The following is a 21082-nucleotide window of genomic DNA, read 5'->3' on the forward strand; positions in this document are numbered from 1 at the left end:
CAAAACTTCAGTAGTAGTAACGTTTTTAGTCCTTTGGCTATCCCAAAGGACTAAAAACGTGTCTAGGGTGCCATTGTACGAGACCTTAGGCTGGTTTCACAGCTGTGCGTACGGTCCGAACGGACTGTCCGCCATTCGCATGCGTAGAATCCTCAATGTCCTGAATCGAGTATTTTATTTAGTGGTAAGTTGCAGTCAGGCCTTTAAATCGCTAAGATCACATTACTCATGTGCCTGTAATTTCACCAGTATCCTTATCTTTCAAAACTAGAACGCAGTAATGCTTCGCGGTAGAAATACGTAAGGTGGCGGTACTTCCCTGCACAAATTCTTTCACAAGGAAATCTACTGCTGTTAATAATTAAAAGAATAAAAAACTATAAATTACACATATCAGAAAGTATGTCTGGCTGTTTGCGAACCGGGCAATGTCTTATTGTTCAAGGAACATCAATATTACAAAATTAAAACATTTAAAAATGCGCTTTTGAGGTGTTCAAAATGTTAATGTATGAGGTGGACCACCATAAAAATAAATTTTGAGTATTTATATTTTATACGTAAGAGGCGAACCATGGGAAGAAATAATTGCCACCCAGGTGAACCAGGCAGGTGGTCCACGGGCAAGAAGCGCAGTCCGCGAGTTCTACTCTCATATTTTTTATTATAGAAGCTCTAGAGCACTAGACACGTGTTATCGTACCAACACGTTTTATCATCTATAAATAAAAACTAAAGCCTATTATTACGGTGCGTGTGCATAAGGGGCATTAGGCCCCTACCCCCAACTCCAACAGGTCAAGTTCATGTAATTAGTTCCTGCAATCTAATGTAATTAAGGAAATAATTATTACATAAGGAATGCGTTAAAGCTTATGTATAACTAAATATAGAGTAAATTGTCGACAGGAATTTATTTACATTGTTAGAACTTGTTTCTTATTACGTACGTAAGTTAAAATTATATTTAGTAAATCAACAGGCGACTTTCAGGCAACAGTACATCGATGGTGTTTTATAAGTAAGGGAGATTTTGTAGATTTTTCAATTTTGGTTTGAATTACGTTTAAGTTTTAAAATCTAATTTTAAAACAGAACATAAATGTTTTAAAAACAACCGAACCTAAAACATGCTTCCCTGAAAAATCTACGAAATGTCACTTATGCCCTTTCTACAGAACACGGAAACAATCTTGGTTTACGTCTGCACTTTCTTTAAGGTAAGTTTATTTATGATACTTAGTAGCAGTAGACCTCGCGTGAAAGAGTTCGTCCAGGGAAGTACTGCCACTTTACTTATTCCTACCGCCAAGCAGTAATACTCACATTGCTGCGTTCCGGTTAGGATGGGACTTGTCAACTTATGTCTCAGGATGACGGACGCAGTGGCAGTGCCCCTCAGATCTCCACGATTTAAAGCTCTGAGTGGCACTGCAGCTGCTATGGACAAGCGTGTCGCTTACCACCAGGCACACGACTTGCCCGTCCTGTCACTTGGTATCATAAAAAAAAGCTAAGTGACGGGACGAACAAGTCGTGAGCCTGGTGATATACAACACGCCTGTCCATAGCAGTTGCAGTGTCACTCAGAGATTTAAATCTCAAAAATAAGGTGATAAGTCCCATGAGTCTGTACTTTCACCAGTACCTTTACCATTCAAAACCGGAAAGCAGTAATGCTCACATTACTGCTTGGCTGCAAAAATAGTTAAGGAGTTCGTCCAGTTCGTAAAAAGAGTTGGACGAACTTTTTTGTTTCTTTTGTTTCAAGTTCGACCATGTGCGCCGCATAGGGGCCAAGCTTGCCTCTTATCCAGCAGGCAGCAAATCCTTTTGGTCCCTGGCCAAAGCGGTCGAATCTAACTTTTGTCGCCCATCTTTGCCACCTCTGCTGAGGCCGGATAGCTAGCTGGCTCATACTGCGGAAGAGAAGGCGAATCTCTTTGCCTCACTCTTTGCAGAAAATTCGCGTCTAGATGCCGCAGGGACCCTACCACCTACTTTACCTCAGGCTGGCTGCACTATGGCGCCAGTTCGCATACGCCAAAAAGAGGTACTTAGAACTCTGCGAAATCTAGACGTGAATAAAGCTAGCGGGCCAGATGGAATTCCAGCAATAGTCCTGCGTTGTCTCCTGTTCTCACACGCCTGTACCGCCTCTCACTTGAGACTGGTGTAGTTCCCAGGTCGTGGAAGCTTGCAAATGTGCAACCTGTGTGCCTAAAAAGGGAAGCAGAGCTGACCCTGTCAACTATAGACCTATCTCAGTCACGTCCATACTCTGAAAGACTATAGAACGTGTACTCAACAACCGTCTCCTATCGTACATTGAAGACAACGACCTCCTCAGTGATCGCCAATACGGATTCCGACGAGAGCGATCTACTGGGGATCTTCTTGTGTATGCATGTCACATATGGATCGAAACTATAGAAAAGCAAGGCGAAGCACTTGCAGTGTCTTTGGACAATTCTAAAGCCTTTGACAGGATCTGACACGCAAGCTTTTTAAGTAAGCTTCCCTCTTATGGGCTTCCCACTGACCTTTGCAATTGGATCTCGGATTTCTTGAGCGAACGTTCGATTCGAGTGGTCTTAGAAGACTACTCTTCCGAACATATGGCGATAGATCCGGAGCTCCTCAGGGTTCTGTACTGTCTGCAACTCTCTTTTTGCTGCATGTCAATGGTATGTTAATTCCAGGTACCTTTGCGTATGCTGATGACCGCACAGTTGTCGGTACTTGCTCAATGCAAGGGTCAGTGGAGAGGAAATCCAGTCTCGTCGAGAGTCCATCTAAACGGCTAACCGTTTAGATTTGACACTCCAGGCAGTCTCCGATTTAGGCAACGCCAATCTTGTCAAATTTAACGGTACCAAAACGCAGACGTGTCTATTCTCCACAAAACGGAGTCCCTTTGAACTGACTCCGACTTTTCGTGATATATCCATACCGATTGTCTCCAGCTACTTGGAATGGACCTATCGTCCAATTTGAACTTCGGCAGATACATTGAATCCATGGCCAAAAATGCAGCAAGGAAGCTTGGGATCCTTTCCAGGGTGAGGCGTTACTTTTCACCGGGACAGTTGCTTCAACTGTACCAAGCACAAATCCGATCGTGTATGGAGTACTGCTGCCACCTTTGGGATGGCTCTGCGACATATCAACTGGCCACTTTGGATTCAATTGACAACCGTGCCAAGAGGCTTATAGGTGACTCGGAATTAGTGGAGGCGAAGCTGCAGAGCCTTGAACACCGCCGTAAAGTTACCTGCTTATCGGTATTTTACAGGATATATCACGGAGAGTGTGCGATGGAATTACACGATTTAATTCCGCCTTCCCCTTTCCATCACTGGGGGACTAGGCGTAGGCTTAGGTTCCACCCCTATGTTGTGGATATTCCAAAGATTCGCACGAAGCGTTACGCTTCCACATTTATATGGCGAACAGCTATGGAGTGGAATTCCCTGCCTGCAGACTTGTTCCCTGAATGTTATAACTTGGACCTTTTCAAGGCGAGAGTGAATAGGCATTATTTAGGTGTGCATCCTCCATCGTTGATCTCATCGTCGCTTTCCATCAGGTGAGATGGAGGTCAAATGCGCACCTATATTTTATAAAAAAAAAAACACAAGATGCTCTATTGCTACGAAAAGATAGTGGTTAAGCTTATGTTAAGATGGTACCGAGTTTCTGGCGCTAATTGATTTTAGGTATTCTATGCGCTCCGTGTAAGTACATGTGGCGTACGTTTATAAAGCCGTGTGTAAGCCCAAGCGACTCGACCTTCACCTCTGACGGTCGAAATAGAACTTAACGACTATTCACATTAGACCGTGACGGACGCGAGTCGAGTCATGTACGAGACTCGGATTGAAAATGCTGCGTACATTTTATATGAAGTATTAATTCGCATTCAACGTGCCGATTCGAGCTGGTTCAAGCCTCGGATGCGGCCCGGCCCGCCTCGGCTCGTTGTAATGTGAACACTCTCCAGTGCGTCGTACACGCCCCGTCCGAGTGTGCGACTTTCTTTTTTTAAAAATGGATGATGAAAAAATTTTTTGAGTGCGTAAGAAATTACCCAGTGCTTTATAATACGATATAACACTATGTTCGTATTCGAGCGTAAATCCCGTCCTACTGACAGATGACTCAGTCTAATTTGTGGCGGTGTGACCTCCTTAAATCGTCTTCCCACCTTTTTGTCGCCTTTCTCCGCTTCCTGGCCACTCGTATTAAATTTAAATTTTGAATTGTTCCATAGTTCTTTTGCCTCGTATTCTGATTTTGTTTCGTTCCACTGTCACTCCGTGCTCGATCGCGGTAGCGAACACATCTTCTTGTTAATTTTTTGAACCGTTTATCAGTTACCAAAAATCTATTGTGCGATAAACATTTTAAAGATCACAAATATTAATAAAACGGGAATAATATTTATAAAACTGGATGAATTACCACAAGTTCTTTACCCTTTCGAATTTTGGACTTTAAAAGTGCTAAGCAAGATGTATGGAGGCTGCGGAGGCTACTACTACTCTCCTAGCTACATTACAATCCTACAGAACTCCACCAGCGCCAGCAGCGCTCTTTCAAATTTAAGATCGTGCGGCACGTACAAGGCTCGGATGCCTCGGACACGGCTCGCACCCGGCCCGATATATATGATGACTCCCTAAGCCTCCTGTGTTCTCCCTATCCTTACCTTCAGAGTACAGCAGTGTTAATTTGCGGTAGGAATAGGTAGGAAGGACAATACAATCTACTTAGACGAGTTATGTACAGAAAACTCTTCCATCACACTTTAAATTATAATGTTATTTTTTTAAATTAATTATTAGTTGCATTCATCGAGTATATAATCAGAAATAGAGACGATATGTCATTTAATTTATTTGAAAACTATTCTACCAAATCATTACGGCTGTGAACTGCGTTCCGATGGGCTAGCCCGAATTCGAAACAATTGATGGGTGTCGTCAATTGTTTCACTTCAAATCGACCAATTCAACTTGAGCATTGCTATAATGGACGAAAATTGAACAATTACATATTTAATATTTAATTACCGATGAAATGTAATTCCGTTTGTTTCGTAATTAGATGTTTTGCTGTTTTTCCCACACCACCGAATGTACAGGCCCCCATAGTTAGAGATATTATCTTTCTTATAATTAAATACGAAATATTTTTGAAATATACGGAGAGAGATTTTGTGAAATCACAAATTACGAAGCTTTTCAGCTTTGTAATTTGTGATTTTAGTGCAAACGAGAGTTGATATTTAAAAGTGATATAACGCCCATTTATCAACGGCCCATTTAACAATTTATGTATTATTAGTGGCAACGGTCAAGAATGAGATAATAAAAATATATAAATTTTAAGAAAAATGCGTTTATTGTACACAACAATCCATTTGTTTCATTGTTTTGGCAAAATTATCCCGTAAATTTGACACTACATTAATTAAACAACCTGCAATCTACAACCCTTAACTCTCAAGTCGAGATCAAGTACGTGGTCGAGCTCTCAAGTTGTATCCCTTCGCGAACTTCACTGAGATGGCAACGTGGAGTTCTAAATCTTCAATGTTTCCATCTGCTTCCAACTGAACTCGCCTTAGTGTTTGGACGACAAAGGTTTTTATAAGAGATGTAGCGTAGACTCTACCTGAAATTATGTGTTTCACCGTTTACTCGAAAGAATATGTTGTCAAAACTCTAGGCACAATGCCTCAAACGGCAGCCACTGATGTAATTTTGTACCTGTAACTATAACTAGATAGAAAATTTTTTTTTTTTTAGAGAAATATTTAGTTTGAAATGTTTTTGGACAGGTTGTCCACTAACGGACATAACTTATTTTTATTGTATTCCAATCATATATTGTATTTCATGTTGAAGCAAATTGGAGAAAACAAATGGAAGAAAAAATATTTTTTGTTTTAAAATCAAGTGACGGGCGGGACGCACAAGCGCATTGTGCCTGATGGTAAACTACACGTCTGTCCATAACCAGTTGTAGTGTCACTTGGGACTTTAAATTATGAAGATCTGAGAGGGCACTGCCACTGTGCCCGTCACCCTGTGACATAAGTTGACAAGTCCCATGTGCCTATAATTTCAAAACCGGAACACACTAATGCTGACATTACTGCTTGGCGGCAGAAATAGATAAGGTGGCAGCACTTCCCTGGACGAACTCTTTCACAAGGAGCTCTACTGCTACTTACAAATTACGTTGCTACTACAACAATCCCGTGTAGGTTAAATCGTGCAAAATGGCTGCACTGTGTTGAATTTTTTTTCAAATAGCAGATGTGTTGTACGATTTAACCTTGACTGTGTTCAAGAAAATATTTACAATCACGTGCTACATGTCGCATAATGATCTACGATTGTATTGTAACTTATACCTATATTTCAACTATATCGTATACAAACAGAAATCTTCACTGCGTTTGTCTGTTCAGGATAAAGATAGAAACTACTAGAAATATTTTTTCCAGCTTTCCTTTAAAAAAAATAGACTACCTACCTAAACAGTCCATAGCACCCAAGCTAAACGGCACAAAAGCATTAGGATCTCGTTGCTTCACGTTCTCGGGCAGAAATCTCTCTGGCTTCACTTTGTTTGGTTCTTCCCAGTGACAGAGGTCCCGATGTAGCATATGAATCGATATAATTACTGCTGTACCAACTGGTAACGTCAATTTTCCTGAAGGGAAGAAAAATATTATTATTATAATCATAGATTTTATACTTAATACTTTTCCGACCTCTCAGACAGGGAGAAGAAATTCGGGGTTCGATAATTGTACTAATAATCGACAAAAATAAATAGAACAGCTGAATTTTTCAGTGGTTAATCTATACAAACTCAACCAATATTTAATGTATATTTGTTATAATTATTAATAGTTATAACAAACTAGTGGAGTAATTTCACAAAAAAACATTGAATATCATGGTGGTTTACAATCTGATAATCATTAAAAAATTAATGCAGGGTCACATGTCCAACAATAAAACACCAAAATTTCAAACATTCATGGTTCTGTTATTTTTAAAGTCAAGGATAATTTTTTTACACAGATAGCCAACTTAATTGAGCATCGAATGTCTCAAACAGATTTCTTACACAGTTTATAGATAATCTTCTCATATTTGTATTAATAATAATCTTTAATAAGGTTTATTTTTTTAAATGGGAAATGTTTCATTGTGTCCACAGGTATGTACACAATAAAACACCTTATATTCAACAGTGAAACAGGTAAATCAAAAAATACTAAGCAATATTTAGCAATACGGGATTTTTTAATTAAGTAAGAAAACGACGAAAATTGCACGAGCGCATCCTGTTCTGCACTATTTGATAACGTCGGATTTTCAAACTATCGCGGTATTTCATTGTTGGTGTACGAGTGTTTCATTGTTGGACAGGTGACCCTACATTTTCTTAACAATCCACGACAACAAATTCAAACGAAAGCCAAACAAATGCTGCAAAACAAAAAACCAAAGAGATAGAATAAAAGTGTCCGTGATTGGCCAAGTACCTCTTATATTTTAACCAATCAGGAGGCAGAAGAGTGTTTGAGTAGCGTCGTATTTGATATTTTATATTATAATAATAAGAAAATTTTATTTGCCATAATAATAATACAACATGCTTAGTACATACAGTTTGCTAATAATATGGTTTATATATGTATGATTGGTAATTTTGCTCAGCAATGCGATTGATCTAGCGTAACTGATTTAATTAATAATAACGTTTATAATGTAACTCCTACATTACAATAAAGAATTGAAACATAGACAGGAGTCCAACCTAGAAATAAAAGTCACCCACTGGACTATTGGTTTACCTTTTTAAAATCGGCAAACTGAGTGCGTTGTTGTATGTTTGTTTATTAAAAGGCGTGCGCATGCTCTTGCGTTTGTGTAAGTTTCCGTGGTTGTGTAGGTTACGAGTGAGTTGGTCGGTTTTGTGCGTTTGCGCGTCTGTGTTTGCATGCTCATTTGTGTGTGCGTGCGCGACTGCGTACCTTCATTTATAGTAATTTCTTTTTCCACACTCCTCTGTATAAATGCAGCAATAGAGAGATATCTAAGTGCCTCCTTGTACACCAAATCAAGGCTGTGCAGTTGCTTCAAATGATCCTCGGTCACGTCTTCGTCTGTTCCTAGGACGTCCATGATTTCGTTGTATACTTTTTGCTGTAATAAGATTCACATACTATGTTAGGAGATTGCTACTTTCATTGTCGCCTATTACCCATACCCAGTTTATTACCTCGTGTTTGTCTTTATATTTTGATATAATAATAAGCATTTGTATTGTATTGTACAGTGTTCAAGATACAAATTACATAATTAGGGTTAACCGACCACACTACAATACCCGGAAACAACAGTAACAATTGTATACTCAACGGTTTAATTTAAGTAACATATAATTTGCTACATTGCCAACAATGACGAAATTCTACGATCTTATCTATATCGTGTTTGTGATAATACTTCCTACACTAATTTAGTTTAGGTACACAAGCAATAAATCGCTCACTTGCTTGGTGTAGCAAATCCACAGGCCATAACTCGGGGTGTGGGCGTAAGTTTTCTACTTTTAAAACGTAGAAATATTCCAATACTTTTAACCAGGCTAAATAAAATAAATCAGATGGTAAAGTACTATGGTTATTTATTGGTAACAATGGGGCACACAGATATTTACAAAAACTACGATGTAAAACCATAATAATACATAGGAGAAAGGACGCGCGCACATGAAAGACTTTAGCGAACCAACGTTATTGGCGGACTCTCCAAAACCAAATTGCGCGCGGGCGTGTGAGTCGGTAATCATGAATGGAAGTTGCCAGAAGTCGTTTAGTTATTAGGTTAATACCGAGTTATTACCATATTTAGTCATGTAAGAGGTCACATTTTGGTAAAACAGTGTCGATGGCGAGATATGCGACCTACATTCAAAAAGTCTAATCGATTATGTCCTTCGGGGATGTCGGTGCTTTTATTTTTTTTCCATCCTCTAAGGTCGGGTTAGACGCTTGCGATTACGCACTAGACGTGCGCTAGACGGGGTTGACACGCTGTGGAATTATTGTTTACCTTTATTTACTGCCCCATCTAATCATAGAACTTACTCTCTAAAAACTCGATTTATATAAAATTGAAAGGGTTTTTTTTTTTTTATTTACAGTATGTTACTATGCAAGACAACTTCGCGATGAACATCCTCCTCGGTGGACAAAACTGTCAGGCGTTTTGTATAGAAAACTACGCATTGCGCTGCTAGAACGTCTTTAAAGACAGGCGTTTCATTTTTTCAAAATTGAAAATATTATCAGTGCCTCCATTATATTCCATTAACCAATTTCATAGATATCTGTAGAGACTTATTGCTATAGAAATAATGGGTAAGTTTAGTAAAAATGTATCGTAATAGCAACAATAAAATAATAAATAAACTAAAGAAACATTGTTCTTATTTGACTGACAGGCAGCTCTCTAACAGAACAGAGTGTTGAAGCTTTCCCATTGGGAAACAAAACAGCGGAATAAAATAGAAAACAAGTCTGTATCAAAGATTCTTACTTGCCATTCCGGTAAGTGGGCTAAGAATAACAGAACTGCTGAAGCTAACTTTGCCGAAGCTTCTTGACTCTAAAACAAAGCATAAAGGGCAACATTTATATGCGTAAAGTCAGCCAAAAGACTGCACGTAGACTTGGAAAAGCGTTATCTTTACCATAATAAGGTATGAATCGTAATTAGATGCCCAAAATCTAAACAAAGCAAAACAGTTAACAGAGCAAAAAAAAAAGTACATTTCAAATGGTAGTTTCCTATTTTAGACGGATAATAAAGGACTATCCACACACATCAGGGGCGTGCTAGTTTGTATGAACTGCGGGCCCGTCCCGGCGGGCGGCGCCGCGAGTTGATAGACCTTTAATCTCTAGAACTCTTTTCAAGCTATATTTTGATACAACTTAAAACAATTCATATTTTGCAACATAATATATATTTTTACTTATTTTAGTTCAGTGAGCATCAAAGTATAATATCATTGTTTTAGTTTAATATAATAACCGTTATAAAAGACTATGTTTAAGGTCGTAAATAATTTTATGACACTGGTAACACGATCGGGATCTGTAGTAATGTATGTGTCCAAATTAAACAACTGATGACATACGACTGGTTTATTAACTCACATGCATATTTATTTCTAAATACCCACAACATATTTATATCTACTACATCTCCCTTCTTATATATAACATAATTTGATTATACATAATAGGTATAATTTATACATAATAAGTTTATTGTTACTTTCATACATGCCCGTGTTATTTCTATGCGACATACTTGCAATACATTACTGGTTCTCTCTCTCTCTTCTATTATTAATATTTTAAGTACATTACTTAGCATTCAATCGTTACTTTACAGTCTAACACTAATATTAGAAAAACAACAAACAAAATAGTGCCTACTACGCGACATAAAAGTGAACAAAGAGGAAGTTATCTTACCTACTTAAAACATAATCTTTGCTAACTAGTTAAACATATAAGCACAGTTAACTAACAAAAAAAAAGAAAGAAAAATACTATTAGAATAATCATTATAAATACCTACTTATTGGCAATTCCAGTTAAAACTACTTAATAACGCAGGGGCGGTCGTACCACTCTGCCACTTCGAGTAACATACTCGTTATTCGAAGCAGAGGGCTGCGCATCGGGCCTGGCCACTGCGCCGTCGGGCTCCGGGTGCGCCGTACCCTGAAACTGTTCCCAGTCTAAATACCCGCGTGTACGGTTAGCTGCGGGTTGATAGTTTTGTTCCTGTGTTTGATTTGGAACTTTTAATATGTGCTGGCGGTTTCGTCTGTAAAGTCCGCCGTCCTCTGTTCGAAGCCAATATGAACGACCATCTTGTGCGTGGTCAACTATGCGTGATTTAACCCAAACTTTATTTTGCTTAAGGCGTACCGTATCGTTTGGTTTTAATTTAGACAATGTTTTAGTCCCACGGTCGTAATTTAATTTATATTTATTTATTCTTGCAGATCTGTCATCTTTAAAAATACGACGATCAATTGTGTGCGGTTTTAATGTTTCCTCCGTTGCTGGTAACCGTGTTTTCAAATTTCGACTCATAAGCAACTGAGCAGGAGAGTATATTTCTCCTGTCACAGGCGAATTTCTAAAATTTAATAACGCCAAGTACCAATCCTCGCCAGTTTCGTAGGCCTTTGACATTAACCCTTTTACAGTACGTACGTTGCGTTCTGCAAGTCCATTTGATCTCGGGTACATCGGTGAACTGGTGACGTGAATAAATTCCCACAGTTTACAAAACGTCTTAAACTCTGATGACGTAAATTGCGTGCCATTGTCAGTGATAATTTTTTTTGGTATGCCGTGTCGGCTGAACATCTGTTTTAGTGATTCAATTACGGTGCTACTTTGTAGATTACCTAAATGACTAATTTCAACAAATTTAGAAAAATAATCTACTACGAGCAAATATTGTTTTCCTCTAAATTCGAAAATGTCACCTGCGAGTACTTCCCATGGCAGCTCGGGTACCGCATGTGGCTGCAGCGGCTCGCGTGCAGGCGCTGCGCGATGTCGCTGGCACGTCTCGCAGGCGAGCACGGCGCGCTCCACGTCTCGCGACATGCCCGGCCACCACATCACTCCGCGCGCACGCCTCTGACACTTGTCCACCCCCAGGTGGCCCTCGTGGACGCGGCGCACCATCTCTTTACGTAACGACGCCGGTATCACTATTCGCTCATTTCTAAATAAAATACCCTTCACTTCGTGAAGTTCTTCATGGACGTCCCAGTACGGTTTCACAAAATCTTTAACCTGTCTTTTATTGTGGGGCCACCCGTTGCGGTAGTATTCGCAGACCGCCAGCAATACGGGATCCCTCGTAGTGTCCTCTTTTATTTTACTTAACATTTCGGGCGTCGCCTCAACGTTATCGTATAACATGTTTACGTGCACTACCACATCTTGAAACACGTCACTGTACGAGCCCGCTTCGCTCGGCGCTCGCGACAAAGTGTCCGCGATGAACATCTCTTTCCCGGGCTTGTAACGGAGATCAATATTATAATGTTGCAATTTTAAAAGCATGCGTTGTAGTCGTGCCGGTGTTTCGTTAAGCGGTTTTTTCATGATAGCTTCCAGAGGCTTATGGTCGCTTTCGACAGTGATCACGTCATGTCCATATATGTATTGGTGAAAGCGAGTGCAACCGAAAACCACAGCTAGCAGCTCCTTTTCTATTTGCGCCCAGCGCGTCTCCGCAGGCGCGAGCGTGCGGGCCGCGTAGGCGACGGGCCGCCCGTCCTGCATGAGGCACGCGCCCAGCCCGCGCGCACTCGCATCCACCGACACGCATACGGGCTCATGCGGCGAGTAGTACCTCAACACCGGACTGCTACTAATTTTTGACTTTAACTCGTTGAACGCTTTGTCATGAATATTAAGCCACTCGAAATGGACATTTTTTCCTAGCAAATTTCGCAACGGAGCTGATATATCCGAGTAATTGGGTATGAATCTTGATAGGTAGTTAGTGACTCCTAAAAATCGCTCTAGCTCCTTTTTCTCGGCCGGTTTTGGCAAGTCTACTATTGCCTTTACTCGACTGTTCTCTGGTTTCATACCCCTTGCATTGAAACTGTGACCTAGAAACGTAATTTCAGACGCCTTGAACACACATTTATTTTTATTAAACTTAATACCGTTCAGCAAAGCTCTTCTCATCACCTCTTTTAACCTGTCATCATGTTGTTTTTCTGTTTTTCCCCAGATCAATAAATCGTCACAATAAACTTCTACACCCTCCATTTTAAAGATTTTATGCATTTCATTGTGAAATATTTCAGGCGCGCAATTGATTCCAAATGGCATTCTTAAAAACCTAAACCTACCCTCTGGTGTAGAAAATGTGCAAAGTTTTGAACTTTCTTCGTCTAAACGTAACATCCAAAATCCATTTTTCGCATCACATTTTGAAAAGAATTTAGCGCCTGCAAGGTTACTCACAATCTCATCAAGAGTTGGCAGTAGGAAGTGACTACGCTTCACCGCTTTATTCAGATGTCTAGGATCCAAACATATTCGTAATCTATTATGTGACTTTTCGACCACTACAATGTTTGAAACCCAGTCCGTAGGGCCATCTTCTCTCGCTATCACCCCCAGCTTTACCATGTTGTCTAATTCTTCCTTTAAACGAGGACGCAGTTTCAAGGGTATTTTTCGCGAACAGTTCACCACGGGTGACACCGACTTATCTATTTCTATTTTACATACAGTGGGCAAACAACCAACGCCAACGAACACAGACTGGTCAATTTCAATTTTATTAATTTTCAAACCGATATCATTACTCGTACTCGTTCGAGCAATAAGTTTCAAATTTATACATGCTCTCAAGCCTAACAAATTATTACAATTTACTTGTAAAACATAAACTTTTTGCACCGTTTTTTTTCATTATTACAGACTAATGACGCATTAAAATAACCCACTACCGGTAATCGTTGTTTACTAATTTCTCTAAGTATAGTATGACATTTTAAAAGATTTTTTCTATCGAACCCGGCCTTTTCGTAGGAACGCAACGACATTACCGTAGCGTCCGCGCCACTGTCCAATTTAAAATCTACATACACGCCATCAACACTAATCGTTTCTGTCCATGACTCTGTACAGTCAGACGCATCAATGTTAATATTGTACAAAATAAGCTCACCACAACCGTCCCCGCTAACGCCGTCGTCGTCATCACCGCCATCGTCTCCGAGCAACTCGCGCGCGTGCGACTGTACGGGCCGCACACGACAGCATTTCGCAAAATGACCGACCCGATCACACCGATAACACGCCACTCCCGATGCCGGGCAACGAGCATTCTCACTATGCCTTAACTCACACTTACTACACACATTATTCGAATATTGCCGTGCCGCCTGCTGTGGAGGTGCTCGCCGCGCCATCCCGCCGCGACCGCCGCGGCCGCCGCGCCAACGGCCTCGGGGCGCTGGCGCACCCACCGCCATCCGTGCACCGTCGCGCCATAAGCGCTCCACGGCGCCGGCGCTGCTAGTGCCGTGCTGCGCGCTGCAACCGGCCGCTTGTTGTCCCGCTCGCTCTGCCGCTCGACACCAAATCACCGCTTCTTCTAAGCCGAGCGACGATTTTGCTAATAATTTTTCTCGCATTTGAACATCCTTTAGTCCTCGAATAAGCTGAGTTAATATAAGACTATTTTTTAAACTGTCGAAACCGCAACTTTTACTTTTTATTTTCAAAACTCCTAAGAATTTGTCAAAAGTGAGGTCATTCTGATAAGTCTCAAAAAATATGTGCCTCTCGTAGTTAATATTTTTCTGTGGATCGCAATAATCATTAAATTTTTTGCACAACACTTCGTAATTCGACTTTTCGGCTTCGGTAATATCTAACTCCTCATAGATTTCTCGTCCGTGTTTTCCTATGATATGCATGAATAGTGCACATTTCTCTTTGCTCGTTACAGCGTCCTTGTCTGAGGCAATTAAAAAATATTCAAACGCCATTTTCCATTCTCGCCAGTTCGTCGTTATATTGCCCTCTTGTTGCAAAGGCGCCGGCTGCTGTATCGCAGCATACACGCCGGCCGTGCGCACAGTTTTATCCGTCATTGTTAATGTACACTAAATATGAACACTTTTAAACACTTTTATGCACAATTACGCGTTTTAAAACCACACCTGACACCATGTAGTAATGTATGTGTCCAAATTAAACAACTGATGACATACGACTGGTTTATTAACTCACATGCATATTTATTTCTAAATACCCACAACATATTTATATCTACTACAGGATCCAAAACATTTTTTGTATCACCATTTAATCGTGTCATATGTCATGTCAGATGTCAGACGTCATTCGTGCTTCAGTTCTCGAGTTCGAATCTTTTCTTGTCTCCGAAGTGCGTCTGTTAGATTGTTGAGTTTTTGTTTATTGGTATTTTTTTAATAATAGATAATTAAAATTTTAGAAAATGGGAACCTTTTAAAATTCCGTAGAAATAAAAGGTTTAGCACACCTGGGCCCTGATTTTAATTCAAGTCGGAATCGATCCGATCGGGCAGCCCATCAAATCAAGAGGCAATCGAAATCAAGCTGCTGTATTCACACTTTGACAATGATTTCATGACATTTCTTTGTATCGATTTTTAACCGACTTCAAAAAAGGAGGAGGTTCTCAATTCGACTCTATGTTCTTTTTTTTATATGTGTGTTACGCGATAACTCCGGTATTTGTGAACCGATTTTCATGATTCTTTTTTTGTTGGAAAGGGGGTACTTCCATAGTGATCCCATTTCATTTTGAAAAAAATCATCCACCTCTAAGGGTGGCTGTTCACGCATGAAGATGCATTTTTATAAATAGCGCCTAAATTTTATTATAAGCAGCAATTATTTTAATGTTTGATTTTGCTATTTCTCCAATTCAAGGCGTTTTTCTCGCAACATACTTTGAATATTGAGAACCGATTTTTATTATCTCCAGTGTCAAGTCCTGTATAATGGCGAACTAGGGGATATTTCAATAAAACTTAGCAAATAGACGTAATTCCACGTACTTTTGAGGTCAGTTTTTTTAGTACTCTGTACTGAGATTATTACATCTAAATTATGATTCATAATATATACCATATATACCATAAACCGTGCTTTTTTTTAATGGGACAGTATGGGGAAATCCGAAACCATAGGATATAGAGGGAAACTACCTTAGGAACCATTGCTTACGTCTTTTTTGTGACAACAATTTTGGCATAGTTAACTTTTTGGTCAAGCGTGAGTTTATATAAAATTGAAAAAAATTTTTTTTGTACTAAGCGACTCAGTTTTATGAAGGGATCATTTTATTGTACGGGAAGAAAAAATTGGTCAATTTAAAAAAAAGTTATTTTCATACAATTTCAAAAGTACCAGTAGTCTAACAGACGATAGATCTGAGAAGCACTGCCATTGACAGCGCTCGTGACCCTGAGACATAAAGTAGACCTTGTCTTATGTGACTGTATTTCACCAGAACCCCGTTACTTCTTGGCGGCAGAAATAGTTAGGTGGCAATACTTTCCGAAACGTAGGCACTCTTAACATAATGATTTTCTGGGGAGATTATTTTGTAATAATTTAAAACTACCTACTTACAGTTGTGAAGAGTGTAAATATTTCAAATCGTTTATCTTGGTCACTGACTTCTCCCGACAAAATAAATCTATCAACAATCCCCATATATTCTTCAATTGTTCCTCCACTTTCATTCAACGCCCTTGTCCTCCTCTCCAAAATATCTGAAGTGAACTCTTGTATGAGCTTAATATAGTACTTTTCTTTATTACAGCGACCTGTGAGAATTTTCACACCAGGTATACGTAACCACCAGTGCGCGATATTTTCGAATATATTGTTGTACATTCTGAAAAACACAAAGTATTATATTAAGTACTGTATTATATTTGAACAAGATGAATAGGTTCTAGAATTTGAATATCAGAAAAGGCATAAATAATGCTCAAATACATATAATAATGTGCTCAGATTTGGCCAGAAAGCATGGTGATCTGTGTACACAGTGGTGCCGTGGACACATACATAGTCATCGACAAATCACACCCAAAATCGCACGAGAGTAATAAATGAAGGTCATATAAATATTTATTTGAAATTACAGCAATAATACATACGACTGGGTTAATGCAACAATTTCATCCATTCTTTTCACATTTTTAGACTCCTCTTTTGACAATCCCATTAGCGTTTCTGTAAAATAAAACTTATGTCAGACGAAGTAGAGTTCGGTTTCGATTCACTCTTCTACCTCTTCCAGAGTCAATCGAGTAAAATATTTGTATTGACAATTTTTGTTGTGCTTGTAATCATCGACTTTGCATAACAAAAGGTTCTGATTGACGACGTCACTGGCCCAGCGGCTAACAATGTAGACACTCGATTCTTCGATTCGAATTTTTGAACGGACCTTTTTTTAAATTGGTCCACGTCTTAGTGCAGGACCCGTACTCTCGTCCTCCGTTCAACATCCGTCCGAAACAATTACTGACTGATTAAAGGACGCATGATGCGAATGAAGCTTAAGCATTACTTATTTGACAGTATACCCCCCTGAGTATAGCGCCCCGGAGTTAACGTCGTTGCTATGGTACTTATTAAGGACTGCAAACTCAACGAGTATTTTTCTTTTGAATAGGAAGACAATAAATGGAATTGCACGATATAATTTCCTTTTCTTTTCATCATCGGGGGACTAGACGTAGGCTGGGGTTCCACTCCTATGTTGTGGATATTCCAAAGATTCGCACTAAGCGTTTCTCTTCTACATTTATATAGGGAACGTCTAAGGAGTGGAAGTCCTGCCTGCAGACTTATTCCTATAACTTGGGCCTTTTGTAGATGCATAAGCATTATTTAGGTACGCAGCTACATCGTCTACCTTATCGTCACTTTCCGTCAAGTGAGGTGAAGGTCAAAGGCGCACTTGATTTTTTATAAAAAAAGAATCCTCAAAAATATCTGAAAATGTTCACTTTTTATATAAAAATGGAAATCTTTTGGTTGATTGTAATGATGAAGATAAATATTAGCTTTAATATCGAATTCGTCGCTAATTACGATTTCGTCTAAATTTACGCACATTCATGTTATATCGGAAGGGTAGTAAAAAAATTTACTCACGGCAGACAGATTGCGTAGTAAAACGTACAACGTCACAGTAAACATTGAAGGTGGTCTTTGGGTTTTTGTTGGCGAGAACTGTGGCCAACTCTCTTGCCTCCTTGTTGAATACTTTTGAGTAAACTTGCACTGATATCTTATTGTATGATGGTGTCACTATTTTTCTGTGGTTGCGCCAATTTGGGCCTGGATATGGGTTGAAAAATATTACTTTCTATGTAATTTGTCAGTGTACAAAGGAACCTATGACTACTCCGGTCGCCTTGTCGACTAAGCCTTGTGTGTTTATAATATCAAAAAATATATATCCTTCAAAATCAAAGACCCTTTCAAGTGCACCTGTGCAATATTATATTTACCACCAGATAAAATTCCGGAACCAATAAAAGACTTCATTTCTTCATAGAAAGGCCCTTTTTTGTTAAGTTGGTTACTCGTTAACAACAGCTGAAACATAATTATAAACATATACAACCGACGCACTAGTGGAAAATGCAGTAATTTTGCAATTGAAGCTATCAGCACAAAAGTGGAGTAACTCACATTTTTTTTCGAAAATATTACTTTAAATGATAATAAGTATATAATTATTATACATTTGGATGCAGTTTTCATATATAAAAAAATATTATTACATTAGTCATATACGATTACTATTATATAGGTACATATAAAAAAACTAAATTTGACTAATTTTAAATCAAATTAAATCTTGTATTCGCATAGGCTTTACGCATTGCATCACCACTTTTACGCTGATAACGTCAGTTTATAAGCTGTATAATACCGGTTTAAAAATGAGACTGGCTTATTTAGCTTCAAAAGTTACTAAACGTTACTAAAGAGAATTAAATTACCAATTAAGCCGTTATTTACACTGTCGGTTTTGTTACTTTTGAAGTACGAATATTTGTTACTGTAACATTTGTAACAATACCGAAGTTGCATCCTTTTTTCTTTTTTTTTTTGCGTGGGGAAATCCTCCTAAGATACCTCTCCGCCGCGGGGCAGCGGGAGGTTATTCTTCTACCGGCTAAAACTCCACCGTGGCCTTCTCGGGTGCTCTAGTGCGAAGGATTGCGCACCGGAACCCCCCCAGCACCTAGGAGGGGGCACCTACGTCCTCCCCTTGGCCATGCGGCGCTGCACGCCATTGAGCATGGCTCTGCAACGCCGGACGCCCGTCAGTCGGTGTGACCAGGCGGGCGCCCCATACAGAGCCACGGATGCACCACCCCACCGTATAAACGGCGACCTCCCTCCGAACGGCCCCCTAGGTTGGGCAGCAACCGGTGCAATGCACCCGCCACCATATCGATCCGGGGAACCACACGCCGGAAGTGCTCCTCGAAATCCCAGCGACCGTTCAGGATGAGGCCCAAGTATTTTACGCCACAGCGCCTCAGAAAACTGAGGCTTCTCGATTCGCGTTAGTGACGTCGACGTCCAGGTGGGGCAGTAGATTTTTGCTTTTGGCAGGAATTCTCTACGTCACTCAAGATCAAGGTGAGTATTACTGCGATGTTTTTGAGTTTAAGTGTTCAAGGCAATTGTTTTTTTACGTAGTGTTCTACTCGTATAAGTATTCGATGTTTGTAAAAGTTATTGTAAATTTTTAAAGAATTTTTGCCCCTAGAAGTAGTCCCTTAACATCGGATAGTAAAGACATGTGTTTTTCTCGAAAGTATTTATTTATATTTTTATAATAGTTGTTGTATGATGTTTTAGGTGATAGAAGAACAAAGGGAACTAGTTCATCATCAAAAAACAGTACATCGTAAAAAGAGGAAAAAGAAAGAAAAATGGGATCAATGGCCATACCAAATTGCTGTTGAAGAAAAAGACAATGAAAAAAATCTTAGGGATAAAAAGAAAGAATTGGGTAGATAGTTGAGATTAGCAACAAGAGAGAAAGGGTGCTTCCCAAAAGAGTAAAGGAGTGAAGGCCAAAGGAATAAAGGCCAAAGGAAAGAGTGGATACAAAGCAAAGGAAATGTAACCGTTAAACTCAAATGTCTAATATAGAAACTACTTTTTTCATGAAAAAATAAGTGCGCATCTGACTTCCATCTCACCTGATGGACGATGGAAGTGACGATGAGGTCGACGATGTAGCATGCAAACTTAAATAATGTCTATTCACTCTCGCCTTGATATGGTCCAAATTACAGCATTCTACGTTCGAGGAATACGACTACTTATGTAGCATGCTAAGAGGACCACGACGATGCCTGGATACAGTGCTCCAGCTGCCGTGGATGGGATCATGATACGTGCGGACATCCCTGAATGTTCAGAAAACTACATATGCGATCGGTGCATGATGTTTTATAGATGTCGGGGGCTTGAAGTTAAGACGGTAATAGGTGCCACTTGCAGCTGTAGCCATTTTTGTTACCAACGTTTCATTTATATTTTTAAGCATGTTTATGGAGAGATTGTACATTTGTTCATTTATTTTGATTCTAAAATTTGTTGATATTGTTAATTGATAAATAAATCTACATTCCTAGAATCATGTTTTTCTTTAATGTCTTATAACCTTAGGGATCCGCCACTAGGGCACTTCCCCCTATGTCGCGCTTTATATCCCTCTCGCGCAAGTCGCGCCATGTTGTGCTAGCTCTACAGAACTAGGGTACATATTAGACTAAGATAACTTACCGAGAGTAAAACTGAGAGACTGCAAAACAGCACTATGCTGGAAGTCTATCCTTTTCATCAACAACACAATAGAAACGAGAGTACCTCATAGTTTATAAATACCTGCGTATAATATCATGTGATTTTCTATATAAATATTTGTATAATATGTTGAATAAAACCCTATCTATTCTTTATTTATTTTATGTTTCCTTACATTAACTTTTACTCACTCTAATATCGCCTGCATTTTTCACACATACATTAAGATTTGGTCCAATCCAAAATTTGCAATAATCGCCATATTTGTTTAAAAGACCTTCCAGTGTGTTGAGGATTTCTGAAAATTAAACTGTGGTGGTGAAACATTACTAAACTATCATCCTTACACCGGATGCATGATAATTTTCGGACAAAACAAAAACTGTTAAAATAAAAATGAAAGTACTTTTTCACGTCTAAATCACATAAATATGGTTTAATAAAACCACATGTGATTATACGTCAAAAGTGCTTTTATCACAAGAAAATCATAAAAATAATACGAACTACATGAAACAAATTATGTATATTAAAGTTTTATCGAATGTCAGAATGTTTAACCAA

The 21082-nt window shown here is 39.3% G+C and overlaps 1 protein-coding gene across 1 annotated transcript in view; it reads right to left on the reverse strand.

Annotated features, from left to right (window-relative positions):
• Nucleotides 1-5465: 5465 nt before the first annotated feature.
• LOC113225449 (probable cytochrome P450 4s3) overlaps nucleotides 5466-21082 on the reverse strand; it is a 26152-nt gene continuing 10535 nt past the window's right edge. Inside the window, exons 2-10 of the mRNA XM_026457763.1 lie at nucleotides 20710-20816; nucleotides 18193-18280; nucleotides 17834-18019; nucleotides 16828-16903; nucleotides 16292-16559; nucleotides 9633-9701; nucleotides 8063-8234; nucleotides 6547-6726; nucleotides 5466-5679 (exon numbers count right to left, since the gene is read on the reverse strand). Coding sequence (XP_026313548.1) covers nucleotides 5519-5679; nucleotides 6547-6726; nucleotides 8063-8234; nucleotides 9633-9701; nucleotides 16292-16559; nucleotides 16828-16903; nucleotides 17834-18019; nucleotides 18193-18280; nucleotides 20710-20816 — 1307 coding nt within the window. The 3' untranslated portion in view covers nucleotides 5466-5518. The remainder of the gene's footprint in view (nucleotides 5680-6546; nucleotides 6727-8062; nucleotides 8235-9632; nucleotides 9702-16291; nucleotides 16560-16827; nucleotides 16904-17833; nucleotides 18020-18192; nucleotides 18281-20709; nucleotides 20817-21082) is intronic.

Source organism: Hyposmocoma kahamanoa, unplaced genomic scaffold, assembly GCF_003589595.1.
Source record: "Hyposmocoma kahamanoa isolate Upper Pololo Valley unplaced genomic scaffold, ASM358959v1 160, whole genome shotgun sequence".
Classification (NCBI taxonomy): domain Eukaryota; kingdom Metazoa; phylum Arthropoda; class Insecta; order Lepidoptera; family Cosmopterigidae; genus Hyposmocoma; species Hyposmocoma kahamanoa.